Source organism: Pelodiscus sinensis, chromosome 10 (genome assembly GCF_052426305.1).
Source record: "Pelodiscus sinensis isolate ZL-2025 chromosome 10, ASM5242630v1, whole genome shotgun sequence".
NCBI classification, from domain to species: Eukaryota; Metazoa; Chordata; order Testudines; family Trionychidae; genus Pelodiscus; species Pelodiscus sinensis.
Genome location: NC_143061.1, coordinates 8,946,559 through 8,959,784, shown reverse-complemented (window position 1 = coordinate 8,959,784; position 13,226 = coordinate 8,946,559). Strand labels below are relative to the sequence as shown.

The following is a 13,226-nucleotide window of genomic DNA, read 5'->3' as shown; positions in this document are numbered from 1 at the left end:
AGAAGCACCGGAGTGCCCGGGGCAGCTCTGGCTCCATGTTGCAGAGTGCTGTGGTGTCCCGAGTGAGGGCAATCAGAGAACAGCAGAGACAAAATGCTTTGCTGTCCCTCATTGAGGTAGACAAGCAAGCAGGGAAACCTGAGAACTGGCTGTCTGGGGGGTCCCTTTAAGCACAGACCTCAGAGAGCCTCAGGCAGCAGCCCCACACAGTAAGTACTGACCTGGTGCCCTGCCGGAACTGGTTCAGGCTAGCCTTAAATGCAATTCAAAGTCCACTCAGTGTGGATGCATTATTTCAAAATAGCTGTTTCGAAATAACTATTTCTAACGTTATTTTGAAATGACACTGTAGTGTAGACATACCCAGAGACTTTTTAGGTCATTACACAGGAGGTTAGCAATTTCTTGAAAACACTTATCTGCTTAGTTACAGTCTCTCCCCCCCCCCCTTTTTTTTCCTGGTGGAAGAGGGAAGTGGACAAAGGATTCTTACAGTACAAAAATCTAGTCTTGACATCATGACCGTGTGTGTGTGAGAGAAATATACAAGAAGTTTACGTTTTCATTCATATTATTGAGGATAGACTTAGTTGTTTCTCATCAACTGGCAACATTTTGCATACCATGCTGCAACCTTTATCAAGACAGGAACAAAAATTACTTATTGCAATTTTTACTTAAACCATTTATTTTCTGCCTTTCCCCTGAAAAGGGCTTACCTAAGAGTATTTCCTGTAGTCTCTCCCCTTCCCGCATACTCTATGCTATAAAAACTCCAAAGGGGTTAAAAATATTTATTAGAGCTCAGCGCTGGCTCAATTTTAAGCCCTAGCTCATTTTAATATCTGGATTTCAGTAACTCTCTAGCTTCTCATGTGCATTCTGCTTACACACAGAAATAAGAATAAGCCTTGCAATGGCATTCTGTTATACAGAGTTGCTGAGTTTTTAACTCAGTGGAGGTGCATTGTGTAACTTACGTATCCAAAATAAAAAGGGTTTAAACTGATGCCATAAAAAGTGCTGATTGTATTATCTATCAGACTGCTCATACAGCTGTTTTTGTTGTGCATCACAGTCTGCAAGCCTTAGTTCTAGCACTCTATGCTCTCATTTAGTAACCTGTCCTTTCCATCAGAAACTAAGCTACGGAATTGTACCAAGTTTTGTTCTCGCGAAGAGGCAAGTGACTGTCTACTGACTGTGGTGTGTTTGTCAGCTGAGGGTTTGAAAGCTAAAATGCATGTGTTGTAGGTAGTAGTGTGTGCTTACAGGAGTAGAAATAAGTCTGCATTTGTTATGTATTGTGGTTGGGCAGAGTTGTTCCTTTTTTATATTAATTTATTTAGAGCTGGTAAATTTTCATGATATGAACACATTTATCATTTGTTAGAGGGCTAGGTGGCAGTTGATTTTACCTAATGGTTATCTGTACTTGTGGTTAAAAAAACAAGAACTATATACCTCTTTTGTTTGATAGATGGTAGAGACTGCTGTATATTTCTCTCCATTTAAAAAAAAAATCATGAGGGGAGGGCAGGCAGGCTTACTATGCTATATAATTGTAATAAAGGAGTGGCATATCAGTGGCAACTACTAAATTGCTTCCAAAATTTGATCTAAAGACCTATAGGAGATGCATAATATTAAAATGAACAAAAGCTACATGTGCCTATAGAAACATGGTGGCTGCTGAATCTTTCCTAAGGGGGAATAGAATGCTTTCAGAGATAGCAACTGTTTGGACCAAAACTCCATTTCTACCAGGTCTGTAGATTGCCAGGTAACATAGGCCCCCTTATGCCTATCAGTTAGTATGATTTGGCTTGCTAGGCTTAGGAATCCATGCCAGAAGGATAGGCATAGATCTTTAATGAAGCCATGGAACAGGGTTGGACAAGGATAATGTAACAGATGCGCATTCTAACTTACAAACAAATGGTGACTTGTAGGGTGTGTCTAGACTACAGGGTTTTGTCGACAAAAGTGGACTTTTGTCGACAAAACTATACCTGCGTCCACACTGCCTTTGAGTTATGTCGACATAATGTAGACAAAACTCAGCAGTTTTGTCGACGTATGTAAACCTCATTCTACGAGGAATAACGCCTTTTGTTGACAGAGTTCTGTCGATAGAAGGCATTATTGCATCTACTTTGTCCTTTGCGTCCACACTGTTATGTTGACAAAGTGGCTTGCTTTGTCGACAGAACTGGATGTAGTCTAGATGCTCTTTGTCGACAGAAGCTTTGTCGACAGTATTTGTCGACAAAACTTCTGTCAACAAAACCCTGTAGTCTAGACGTACCCATAGAGAGGTAAACTTCTTGGTTTGTAGCTGCAAAAATTAAGAGTCCTACGACACTGAAAGACTAACATTTCTTTGGGCACAAGCTTTTGTGGGCTCACTTATGCCCAAGGAAATGTGTTAGTCTTTCAGGTGCCACAGGATTTCTTGCGGTGCCAAGCAGGAATGTAGCCACTGCCTCATCCTTTCATCAGTCCAAAAATTGTCCCCCAAAGCCACCAAACTTTCTCTCACTTATTGCAATGTCAGATGTTGCTTTCACTCAGGCTTTGTCTACACTTCAAAAGTTGAAAGCGCAGCGGCAGTAGTGATTTAAACTGAAAGCATGGCTGCGGCACGAGTGCTGAAAGTGATCTTCCACCACTCTTACGTAAACCACCTCTCTGCAGGGAGTAGCTTTGTTGACATTTAAAAAATAATAAAATGAGGCGTCCTGTGACACCTTAAAGACGAGCAGGTTTATTTAGGCATTAAACTTTCCATCTAAGTGGGTTTTTGCACAAGAACGTGTATGCCCAACTAAATCGGAGACTCGCTCAGGTGCCAGAGGGCTCGTTTTGACAGCTACAGGTGAACAGGGGTGCACTCTGGGGCGATGTCTACACGGCGGCGTTTTTCGGGATAGCATCCTGGAAAAACTCTGCCTCGGCCAGGGAATGTGTCCGCTTTTTCGGAGGAGTGTCTGAAAAAGCGGGTGCATTCTTTTGGCATCCCTGTGTTCCTCATTTTATGAGGCGCAAGGGATCTTCCGAAGGAGGCGGCTTTTCCCCGCTTTTGGCCCGGTGTAGACCCGCCAAATGTTGGAAAAGCCTCTTGTGGGGGGAGACCAAACCCCACAGGGCAGACACCGCCTGAGACACGGGCCCATTACAAGGCTGTGACTTGCTGTGCTGGGGTGGGGCACGTTGACAGGTCCCCCCTGAGGAGTGGGGGTGGGGCCCCCCTGAGGAGTGGGGGTGGGGGGGGTGGGGCGGGGGCTGCCCAGCGGCAAGGAGGGGGGTTGGGCCTGCCAGGTTCAAGAGGGAGCCAAGCTACTGGGGCAGGGCGCTGAGGGGACCCTGCATGGCGCGGGCTGGGGCAAGGCTGACCCCTCAGTGGGAGCTTCCCCCCCCCCCTCCGGAAACGCTGCCCCCTGTGCTGAGGCAGGGGGCGACGGCACCGGAAGCGCCCCTGGCTGCCCAAAGAGCCCCTGGCAGCGGCGCTGAGGAGCCCCCGCAGGACGGGGCGGAGGCTGTGGCCGAGCGTCCGGCTTGGCGGGCAAGTGCAGCGCGAGCCGCCTCAGAGCGCGCCCCCCCCCCTCCTTTTTTTTTTCCCGCGCCCGAGGGGAGACGTGGCCGCCCTGAGAGAGGTGGGGGAGGGGGGCGCGTCTCCTCAGCGCGGGACCCCTCCGCTCTTTTCCTCAGCTAAAGCCTGCAGGAGCTGGGGGGGCTCCCGCTCAGCGCGGGGGGTTGTCGCCGGCCCCTGCCTGCTGCCGCCCACAGCCGCGGGGCGGAGGGGGGGGGGTAGGCGAGTCCCTCGCGCCCCGCTGTGGGGGGGGGGTCTTTTTTAACCCCCCCCGTGGGTGGGACGCCTTGGCTGTGTGGGCGTGCGGGGGCCGCCCTGCAGGCGGGATCCAGGGGTGCGCTGTGCATGTGGATGGTGGGGGGGGGGGTAGCTATCAGCGCTCCCCCCCCCCCAATCGTTGCTAGTCTTAACATGACTGAATCTTTCTGCCTTCTGTTGTCCCTCTGTTGTTAAATTGCTGGGAGTGAAGGATGAGAAATCTTTCCCTGCACCCACAGGAGCCTCCTCCACAAACCCTTTCGTGTGGCCACTTTTACCCCAAAGAACTGGTATGGGGTCACAACCCCTCTGCGCCTCGTGCACTGGTGTCGCTTCACTGATCTTCGCTTTAAACACAAGAAGTCTTTAATAAAAAACAAACACACCTGCATTGTGTATTAAAATCCAGGTTTTAAATCCCTCCCCTCCCCCCCCCCACACTTCTGTATTTGACACTACCATTAACAGCAGTTTTGCTGTTTTCCCCTGAAGTCCAATGGGTTTTTTATTTTCTTAAGAACAGTGAGGAGAGCTAAGAATGAGGTATACATACTTAAGCAATACACTCGGCTTCCAGTGTCTGGAAGATTACCTAAATGTACCAGTATCGGCGGGGTAGATGTGTATGTTCTGTATCTGCAAAAGCAATGAGTTCTGTGGGCACCATAGACACTAAGGCTATGTCTACACTGGTAGCTTCTTGCACAAGAACTCTTTTGAGGAAGAGTTCTTGTGCAAAAAATTTCCACAAGAGCGTGTCCACACTGCCATGTGCTTTTGCGCAAGAGCATCCATGGCAGTGTGGACACTCTTGTGCAAGAACGCTTTGATGGCCATTTTAACCGTAGGGGCTTCTTGCGCAAGAAATTCATGATGCCTGTCTAAACTGACCTCTTGTGGTAGAGCTCTTGTGCAAGAGGGCTTATTCCTCGTGCGGAGAGGAATGACTCTTCCGGAAGAAGCCCTGTTTTACAATGCTATACTGTAAATTTAAATTTACTTGCGCAAGAACGCTTGTGCAGTGTAGTCAGCAGGCAAGTTTTTGCACAAGAACAGCTGTTCTTGCACAAGAAGCTGCCAGTGTAGACATAGCCTAATAGGTTTACTGTGCAAAAGAACCATTGTGAAGGGGGGTTTTGCCCATGAAAGCTTATGTCCAAGTAAATATATTGATCTTCAAGCTAAGGGGCCACAGGGCTCCTTGTACATTTTTGAGGTGAGGAATGTTTTTTTTACTTTCTCTAGACTTTTCCTTCTTATGATTGTTGAATGTATGTAGAGGGTGTTTCTCCCTGCTCTAGTAGTACACAAAGACATAGTATTGCTTTTGAGGCTAATATATAGATAGCTCCTTTCTAAACTCGTTCTCCTTTTTCCCATCTTTTTGATAGATGCAAAACACCTCTCTGAAGCACGGAAGTATGTAGACAACTTCAGTTTGGAAGCTTATCGTTTTTCAGCTCAAGATGGTGCAGCAGAAAAAATCTGTTCTTCGGGTGTCCTTTAAATATTTCTGCACTCCTTCACTCTTAACAAAATGGCTTTTAAAATCCGATAACTTGTGAAATCTGTGCACAAAGCTGAGATTACAAGGATACTGTACAAGAGGCAATATGCATTCCAATGGACATCTCTTGTGAACAGGAGACTCTGTTGTCAAATGAAAACAACACCCTAAAAGCACTGATCCGTAACTGGAACAAGTATTAAAGGAACTGCATCAGAATGTTTGTTAGTGCCAGAAAAGGCAGAAAATGCCAGTTTGTGCAGATACTTGCCACATGTTTTGTACTGTCTCTCATGATTTTCTGGACACCACTTGATAATCATATTGTGAGCCATATGAAGTCCTATTCGTACAGATACCTCATAAATAGCTACACATTTGTGAATAATAGCCTGTCCATAAACAGGGACAACTTAGACAGGGTAGCAAGCTACCGATACTTGATCAACCATAAGGAGAAATGTCAGCAGCAAGAGGTTCTCCTTCTATTGTTTGTAAAGACTTCTCCAGAAAACCGGCATCGGCGAGATGCAATTCGACAAACCTGGGGTAATGAAAAATATGTACATTCTCATCTTAATGCCAACATTAAAACTGTTTTTGCTTTAGGACAACCAGCAGATCGTATGCAGGGAGTACAGATGCAAAGAAATCTTCTAATGGAAAACCAGAAATACAATGATTTGATCCAACAAGACTTCTTGGATACTTTTCACAATCTTACCCTTAAGTTACTTTTGCAGTTTGGATGGGTGAATGCATACTGCCCTCATGCCAAGTTCATTATGTCTGCAGATGATGATATTTTTATTCACATGCCAAATCTTGTTGCATATCTCCAAAGGCTAGTGGAAATTGGTGTTCAGGATCTCTGGATTGGGCGTGTCCATCGTGGTGCTCCTCCCGTGAGAGATAAGACTAGCAAATACTATGTTCCATATGAAATGTATCAATGGCCTTCTTACCCTGACTACACAGCTGGAGCCGCATATGTAATATCAAGTGATGTAGCAGCTAAAGTATATGCAGCTTCACAGACTCTTAATACAAGTCTTTATATAGATGATGTATTCATGGGTCTCTGTGCCAATAAAATGGGAATTGTTCCACAATATCATGTATTCTTTTCTGGGGAAGGAAAGGCTCCATATCATCCCTGCATTTATGACAAAATGATAACCTCTCATGGACATGTAGAAGACCTTCATCACCTTTGGAAGCAGGCAACAGATCCAAAAGTTAAAAACTTTTCCTCTGGATTTTGGGGTAGAACATATTGCAGAATAGTTAATATTATGCTTCTTTGCAAACTGCACTATGAGGACACATATCCCTGTTCAGCTGCATTTTCCTAATACTTGAATATCTGCATAGAGATTCATTGAGCCAAAATGGAGTGACAACTTTTAACTGGTATCCATAATACAGATAAAATAAACAGAAGAGGTAAGATTAAAATGTGAATGGCGTTACGTCCCAAATTATTCTGCTCAGGAACTTTACCAGAATAATACTTGCTGGCTGTATTAATTTCCACATACTGAAGCCTGTATTTTTATACTCCTTTTCAAGGGATTTGAATAGTTATTACTGACTTCATTTTTTTAGATACTGAAAAGTATTTGAACTTGAGAGTACAGAATTTGTCAGTTAGCCTTGTTAGTTGTATCCAGTTGAAAACCAGTGTGTAAATTAAGGCACATCATTTCAAGGAAATGGCTTGCCACTTAAACTTCCATAAGTAGCACTTCCCAAACAAAAGGAAATAATACTTCTGATACCATGAGTAAAAAGGTATAGTGGCAATTTTAAGAGGTAAACTAATCAAATGGTTACCATTTTTCTGAATACAGGTCAACAAAATGACTCTAAAAATCAAAATAATCCACAAATGGTGCTAGAGGTGAAAGCTTGCTAAAATGTTTTGTTCTCTTGAGGTCATGTAAGTCTTGCACAACATTTGGGCGGGGGGAAATGGCATTCACACTGTCCTGCTAACTTGTGCTTTTGGGTAATATGAGCTCTATTTTAGAATAGGAGTTTGTGGGAAGGGACACTGATCACTTATGCAACACTATTTCAACAACAGCAAACCTTCAAAAATTAAGTAATTAAAATTTTTAAATCTGAACACATTTTCTGAAGTAATATTTTTAAACACTACAATCAGATCTTAGTAGACTAAGAGCACATGTATTGAAATATGGCCTTCTAGTTGTAACTTCCCAAAATATTTATTTGCCTAGTTAATAATTTTAAAGTGAGAAGGCAGGTTAAACTTCTCCATTTAACATAATGTAGTTCAGATTATTTTAAAAAAATGAAGCCAAATTTGTGCAAACTTGAGTGCAAACAAAGGAAGAGTCAAGGATCTTGAAAGTAAGGGTAGAATGCACAAAGAAGTGATAGGATAAAAATATTGATAGTAATGTTAAAATGCAACATTTTTAAAAATTACAAAATCATCTAAATTGTCCTCTCAATCTAATTGGTTTCATGCACAGATCTTTGTCTAATGGCCATGTGAAGAAGTCCATGTCAAAATAGATTTGGTTGAAGAGAAAGATACAGATTTTCTATTTCTAGTTTCCATTTACTTGTGCCTCTTCAACATGAGCAAATAGCTAAACTTCCAATTTACAAAGGCTAGTCATAGGTGAAATCAAGACTCTGGCCACCACCATTACTTGTAATCTGATAGTTATGAGCTATGTCCAACACCTCTAAAGCACATGTTTGGAAGAAGTATTCAGTTGTTGTTGTTAGTCTGGTTCTAACACTGTTTCCTGTACTTTGTGGACAAGTGTGTTACTTTATTTATATGTATGTATATATAAAAAAACCAACCCCAAACTACCAGGAGTAGCCAAAGCCATGGTAGCTGTTTGGATACTGCTAGATGTGTGTATAAGTTGTGTTTGTCTCAATTTTGAGAGCTGTTCGACATTGATGTGAGTTCCAGCGTGAACAAGGTCATAAAATCACTTCAGAATGGTTAAATTCATATCGTCACCCACTGGGATTTAGCAGCAAAAATGCAAAGGCTGGGGGGGGGAGGGGGGAGAAAAAGTCTGCCACTTTTAGTGGAGCTTTGTCATGTTCTAGGAGACTGGCTACTTGTTTTATGAGAGAATGTCCACCTTTTTTCCTAAATTTCCCATCGACACCTCCAATACTGTAAATGAGTATATGGGAACACTAAAGTAGATCAGTCACCTGTATTTAACTCTAGTGGCGTCTAAACTTTGCTGATTTTTTTAAAATGCAGTCATCTGGATGCATCCTCTTTGTTTAAGCTAACCTGCACTCTATCGCAACCATCTGTAGGGCTGCACCAGTGGTAGGAGGGGAAAAAAGTCAAGACCCAGGAGTGAACTGTTCTTAGATGGTTATTAGAGCATGATTGATATTTGCCACTTACTTCCAGCTGAAATAAGAGCTCAATATCTACTGAGTAATCATATAAACTTTAAGTGTTTCTCCAGAATGAAAGTGTAAGAGAACCAGTGGATTGGCTATTGTAGGATCCAGGTGTTGACTATACACAGAAACCAACAAGTGAAACTTAGTCTATTACCATTAATGCAAAAGCAATGGTTGAAAAATGATAAATTAATGTTCTAATTCTGCAGCTCTAAAATTATTACAGCAAAACAAATAGTTAGTCCAGGCTCTAATTAGAAAACAGGTTTATTTACTGTAATCAGAAAACTAGTTTTGCTTTATGATGGCAAAATAACTAAAATTACAAAGTTGTAGATCTAAATTCCTGAGAAACTTTAAAACTACATCACACTGTGGAAACACTTCTTATAACTGATGGAAATTTTGATTGCACTAGCCACTTTGAATTGACAGTAACCTGTGGCAGAAATGGCATAACAAATCCCAGTTAGCATAAAATAGTTAAAATGTAGTATACAATTAAGGTCCTAATCCAGTAAGCAAATTTAAGTGCATAATTTGACTTGTGTAAGTAAAATTAAACATATTATTAAGTCTTTGCAGGATTGGGCTCTGTTACCATCTATAACTTGTAATTTTATATAAAATCTGAATTTGCCATTGTATGAAAAGATCAATGTCTCTTGACTATTGAAATGCTTTTGTTTACAGCAGGTCTGTTTTATTGGGAATATTCCTTATCTTAAAGGACTTCGATGTTTGTAATTTGTTGGTTTATTTTTGCTGCAGTTTGAGAGAATGTTTATAAACTTGAAGAAAATATGATGGCACTCTTTTCAAAGAATAGAGAAGCTAGAAAATTTCTTAACCTTTGGCTCTAAACATTGACTTAATGTGTATTCCATTTAGGGTTTTGTTTTGTTTTTTTGAGAGAGGGGGAGGAATGTCAGTGCTCCAATGCTGGGCTGCCCATGTTTTTTCACGACTTAAAACATTCAGCAGCCTGAATGGTCGCTTCTCAATTAGCAGTTTTGACACTATTGCACAAAATGTTTAATGCTGAAATTTTGTTTTTACCTTTGTTGAGTTTGCATCAAGTTTCCTTTGATATTACTAACTTTTATACAAATAAATATTTATTCTTGGAACTCTTTGCTCAATCACAAGACAATTGTTTTGTAAGACTTTGTTTTGAATAAACAGTGTTTGTGTATTTTTTTTAAACTGGTAAGCCTTTTTGCCTTTCAGAATTGCACGTCTTGTACCTGACATCCTTCATTTCAGTGCTTCAGAATTCAAATTTTAAGACATTGATGTTCAGTGGTGGGGAGCTTGCGTCCTGCAGGCTGCCTGCAGCCTACTAGCGCTATGTCTACACTCTTCCATTTAAAAAAAAAAAAGAGGCAAAGCAAACGAAGTGCTCATTTGCATTTTCTCATGCTTCATTTGCATAATATTGTCCAATGCTTTTTGCGTGAGGTTTTTGCGCAAAAACAAGCGGTGTGGACATGTCCGTTTTTTGCGCAAAAAGGGTTTTTTGCACAAAAGAGACACATCCACACCGCTTATTTTTGCGCAAAAACCTCTTGTGCAAAAAGCATCGGAAGAGATTAGCATTTTCTTATGCTTCATTTGCATTGCCTCTTCTGCAAAAAAAAAAAAAAAAAAAAAAAAAAAACAAAACACCTAGCCTAGGCTTCCACCTCTGGACCCCACACCTCTTGCCTGAAAGAAAACACAAATCACTATTAGTGGCATTCAAGCTCTGGGAGGGAGGGTAAGGAGCAGGTATGGAATGCGAATCAGTGGCTTCGTGGCACTCCGAAAGTGGTGGAGGAAGTGGGATGAATAGGACGTAGGGCTCCAGGACACACAAGAATGGAGATGGGGTGCATTGGTGGCAGGTAGAACCCCTGTGGACTGCAGGCTGCCCACCAGTGGTCATGTGGTATACTGAAAGGAAGGAGGGCCACTCATGTTGCCCATCGCTGGTTTAGTCATTTTATGGAAGATCTGAACTTCAAATTAATGTTGGAGGGAGAGGGTTCGTTTTGGTTGGCTTGGACTACTCTCTTTAATGCCACCTTTTAAACTTCTCCTGTTCTGTGTGTCATCTCTTTTATGGATCACTAAAGAATTTTTTTTGCTCACTCCTGAGGTCCCATGTTTCCTGTTAATCTATAACAGGAAAAACAGGATTTTTTTTAGTATGACATGCTTTCTGTTTTGCTAAACTGACAGTGCAGTTGACAGCATTTTGTACATAAACACCTTTTTTTTTTTTTTTCCCCCATTTTAACCTTTTAGGTGTTGCAATCAACCGTGGTGTCTACACTAGAGGTTCTTCCGCAAAAACTTGCAGAGCATCCACATCTCAAGTGTGTTTTTGTGTTTTTCTGCGTGGAATAACTCCTTTTTGCACAAGAGATCTTGTGCAAAAAGATGTGTGTGAATGGGGAACAGGGCTTTTTTGCGCAAAAAGAGAATTAAAAAAAAAGCACAGGTACCCTGGTGGTCATAGGTCATAACCAGGACCTTGAATGTGGCCGGAAACATACCAGAAGCAACTACCAGAAAACTGGTGTAATGTGCTCTGTATAAGGAGTATTAGCAAGAACTTGAAGAGCCATTGAAGTTTCTGAAGACACTTCAAAGGCAGCCCCACATAGAGCACATTGCAGGGTCCAATTGGGATGTGACAAAAGCATGAACCACCATGGCCAGGTCATTCTTACTCAGGAATGGTTGCAGCTGATGGGTCAGCTGAAGCTGCCCAAAAGCACTCCTGGCCACAGAGGAAATCTGGTTCTCAAATGCTAAAAAGGGGTCCAGGAAGACCCCCAAGCTGTGCACCTGTTCCTTCAGGGCCAGGTCTGCCCCTTCATCCAGGATTAAATTCTGGATTATCGTGGTTTTGTGGGATACCAACCTGGCATTCAGCAACAGCACCATCAGGCCTGATGGCCAGTTGTTAAGGTTCCCAGGGTCATTGAGGCTGGGAGCAGGACTGGAATGAGGAATAGCACATAACCATCTAAACCTCATTCCCTTCAGCTGGCCCATCCTGAACCCACTGCTATATCTCCCCCACCTGTCACAGTTCTCACTATGCCATCTGAATCCTCCCCATTTGCCACCCCACCCATGTCACGACACAATAATGGGGGAGAGGGACCTACAACACCCCTCTTCCTTGACGTGCAGTGTGGGTAGGTATAGGGAACCTTGTCTCACCAAGAATCCTCCCTGCTTGCACCAGGCACTGAATAGACCACCACATGAACAACAAATGTACTGGTCTCACCAGCGCAAACAAAAAACATCAAATTATACTACACACACAAGTGTGCATGCATGCACACACAAATCACCACCACAATGTAATATACACCCTTGCCCTCAGTCTTCCCTGAAGGGCCACCCCAAATGGCAACCCCCTTTTGGCTCACCCCTTCAGGGCACACCCTCCACTGCAGTAGCCTTCTGGGTTTAAGCCTGCCCTGACTATGCCTGCAGGCAATACCTGCAGCTGAATGTTCTTAGTCTTAAAGGGGGCAGGCCTCTTACCCAGGAAGTGGTGCAGTAGCAGCAGCAGGGCAGAGGCCTTTCTTCAAGGGGAGGCTGAGAGAGATGTTGGTCCTTGCTCCCACCCCTCACTCCTCTACCAGTCTATCCACCTGTCACTTCAGACACTGCTTGCTTCTGTGGCTAACTGCTGAGCACATCCTTCCACATCATGGAATTTAATGAAATTCATTCTATTAATTCACACAGACCTAAATAGTTTTGTTTTTTCTGTAAATATGGTTTGTGCTCAGGATCATGCACTCAGACTTAATTCCAAGTTTATTTCACAAGTCTTCCTAAAAGCTAAAGGTCAGATGACAGCAAACCAGCACCATATGCACTGAAGATACTAAAAAGCCCACATACCTTCAACAATTGCTGGATCACACACAATCGTCTCTTGCTAAGGAGTTATTTAAATCCAGGATTCTTCAAAATGTTTATATACAAGCTTCTTATTGGTGAATATGCAAGTTCATTCTTAGTTAAGACCACAAGTGTCATTTTATATAAACAATGGTCCTAATTTTAGAAGTAACTGTATCAAATGCAAAATAAGTTCCTTATTCATAAAAATACACCCTAGGTCCTGCCTTGGTTTTGGTGACTTCTTGGGCAGAATCCCAAATGTTTTTAATAGGGTCGGTGATTGAGTGACTCTCCTAATGAGTGACAAATCTAGTCTTAGAGAAAACAAGTATCATTTGTGGTTATGTTATTTTGAGGCACTGGATAAAAAACCCATCTTGTATTAAGGCAAAAAGAAGTTACTTCTGTAACCAATAAGACTCATCTGCATTCTTACCTTCTCCTAGTGCAAAGATTCTCCTCACTTTCACTCATCACCAGGACTCTGCTGGACCCACCTTGACTGGCTTCATGCATCACTTCAATCTG

At 42.5% G+C, this 13,226-nt stretch overlaps 2 protein-coding genes across 7 annotated transcripts in view; one reads left to right on the top strand and one right to left on the bottom strand.

Annotated features, from left to right (window-relative positions):
• B3GNT5 (UDP-GlcNAc:betaGal beta-1,3-N-acetylglucosaminyltransferase 5) overlaps positions 1-10,445 on the top strand; it is a 46,201-nt gene extending 35,756 nt beyond the window's left edge. Inside the window, exon 2 of the mRNA XM_006138478.5 lies at positions 5,242-10,445. Within this exon, the coding sequence (XP_006138540.1) occupies positions 5,576-6,712 (1,137 nt within the window). The 5' untranslated portion in view covers positions 5,242-5,575 and the 3' untranslated portion in view covers positions 6,713-10,445. The remainder of the gene's footprint in view (positions 1-5,241) is intronic.
• The window catches only part of MCF2L2 (MCF.2 cell line derived transforming sequence-like 2), a 317,180-nt gene that overhangs the window by 144,882 nt on the left and 159,072 nt on the right, over positions 1-13,226 (bottom strand). For all 6 annotated transcript variants that reach the window (XM_075938060.2, XM_075938055.2, XM_075938058.2 and 3 more), the window contains exon 15: positions 13,135-13,223. In XM_075938060.2, the coding sequence (XP_075794175.1) occupies positions 13,135-13,223 (89 nt within the window). The remainder of the gene's footprint in view (positions 1-13,134; positions 13,224-13,226) is intronic.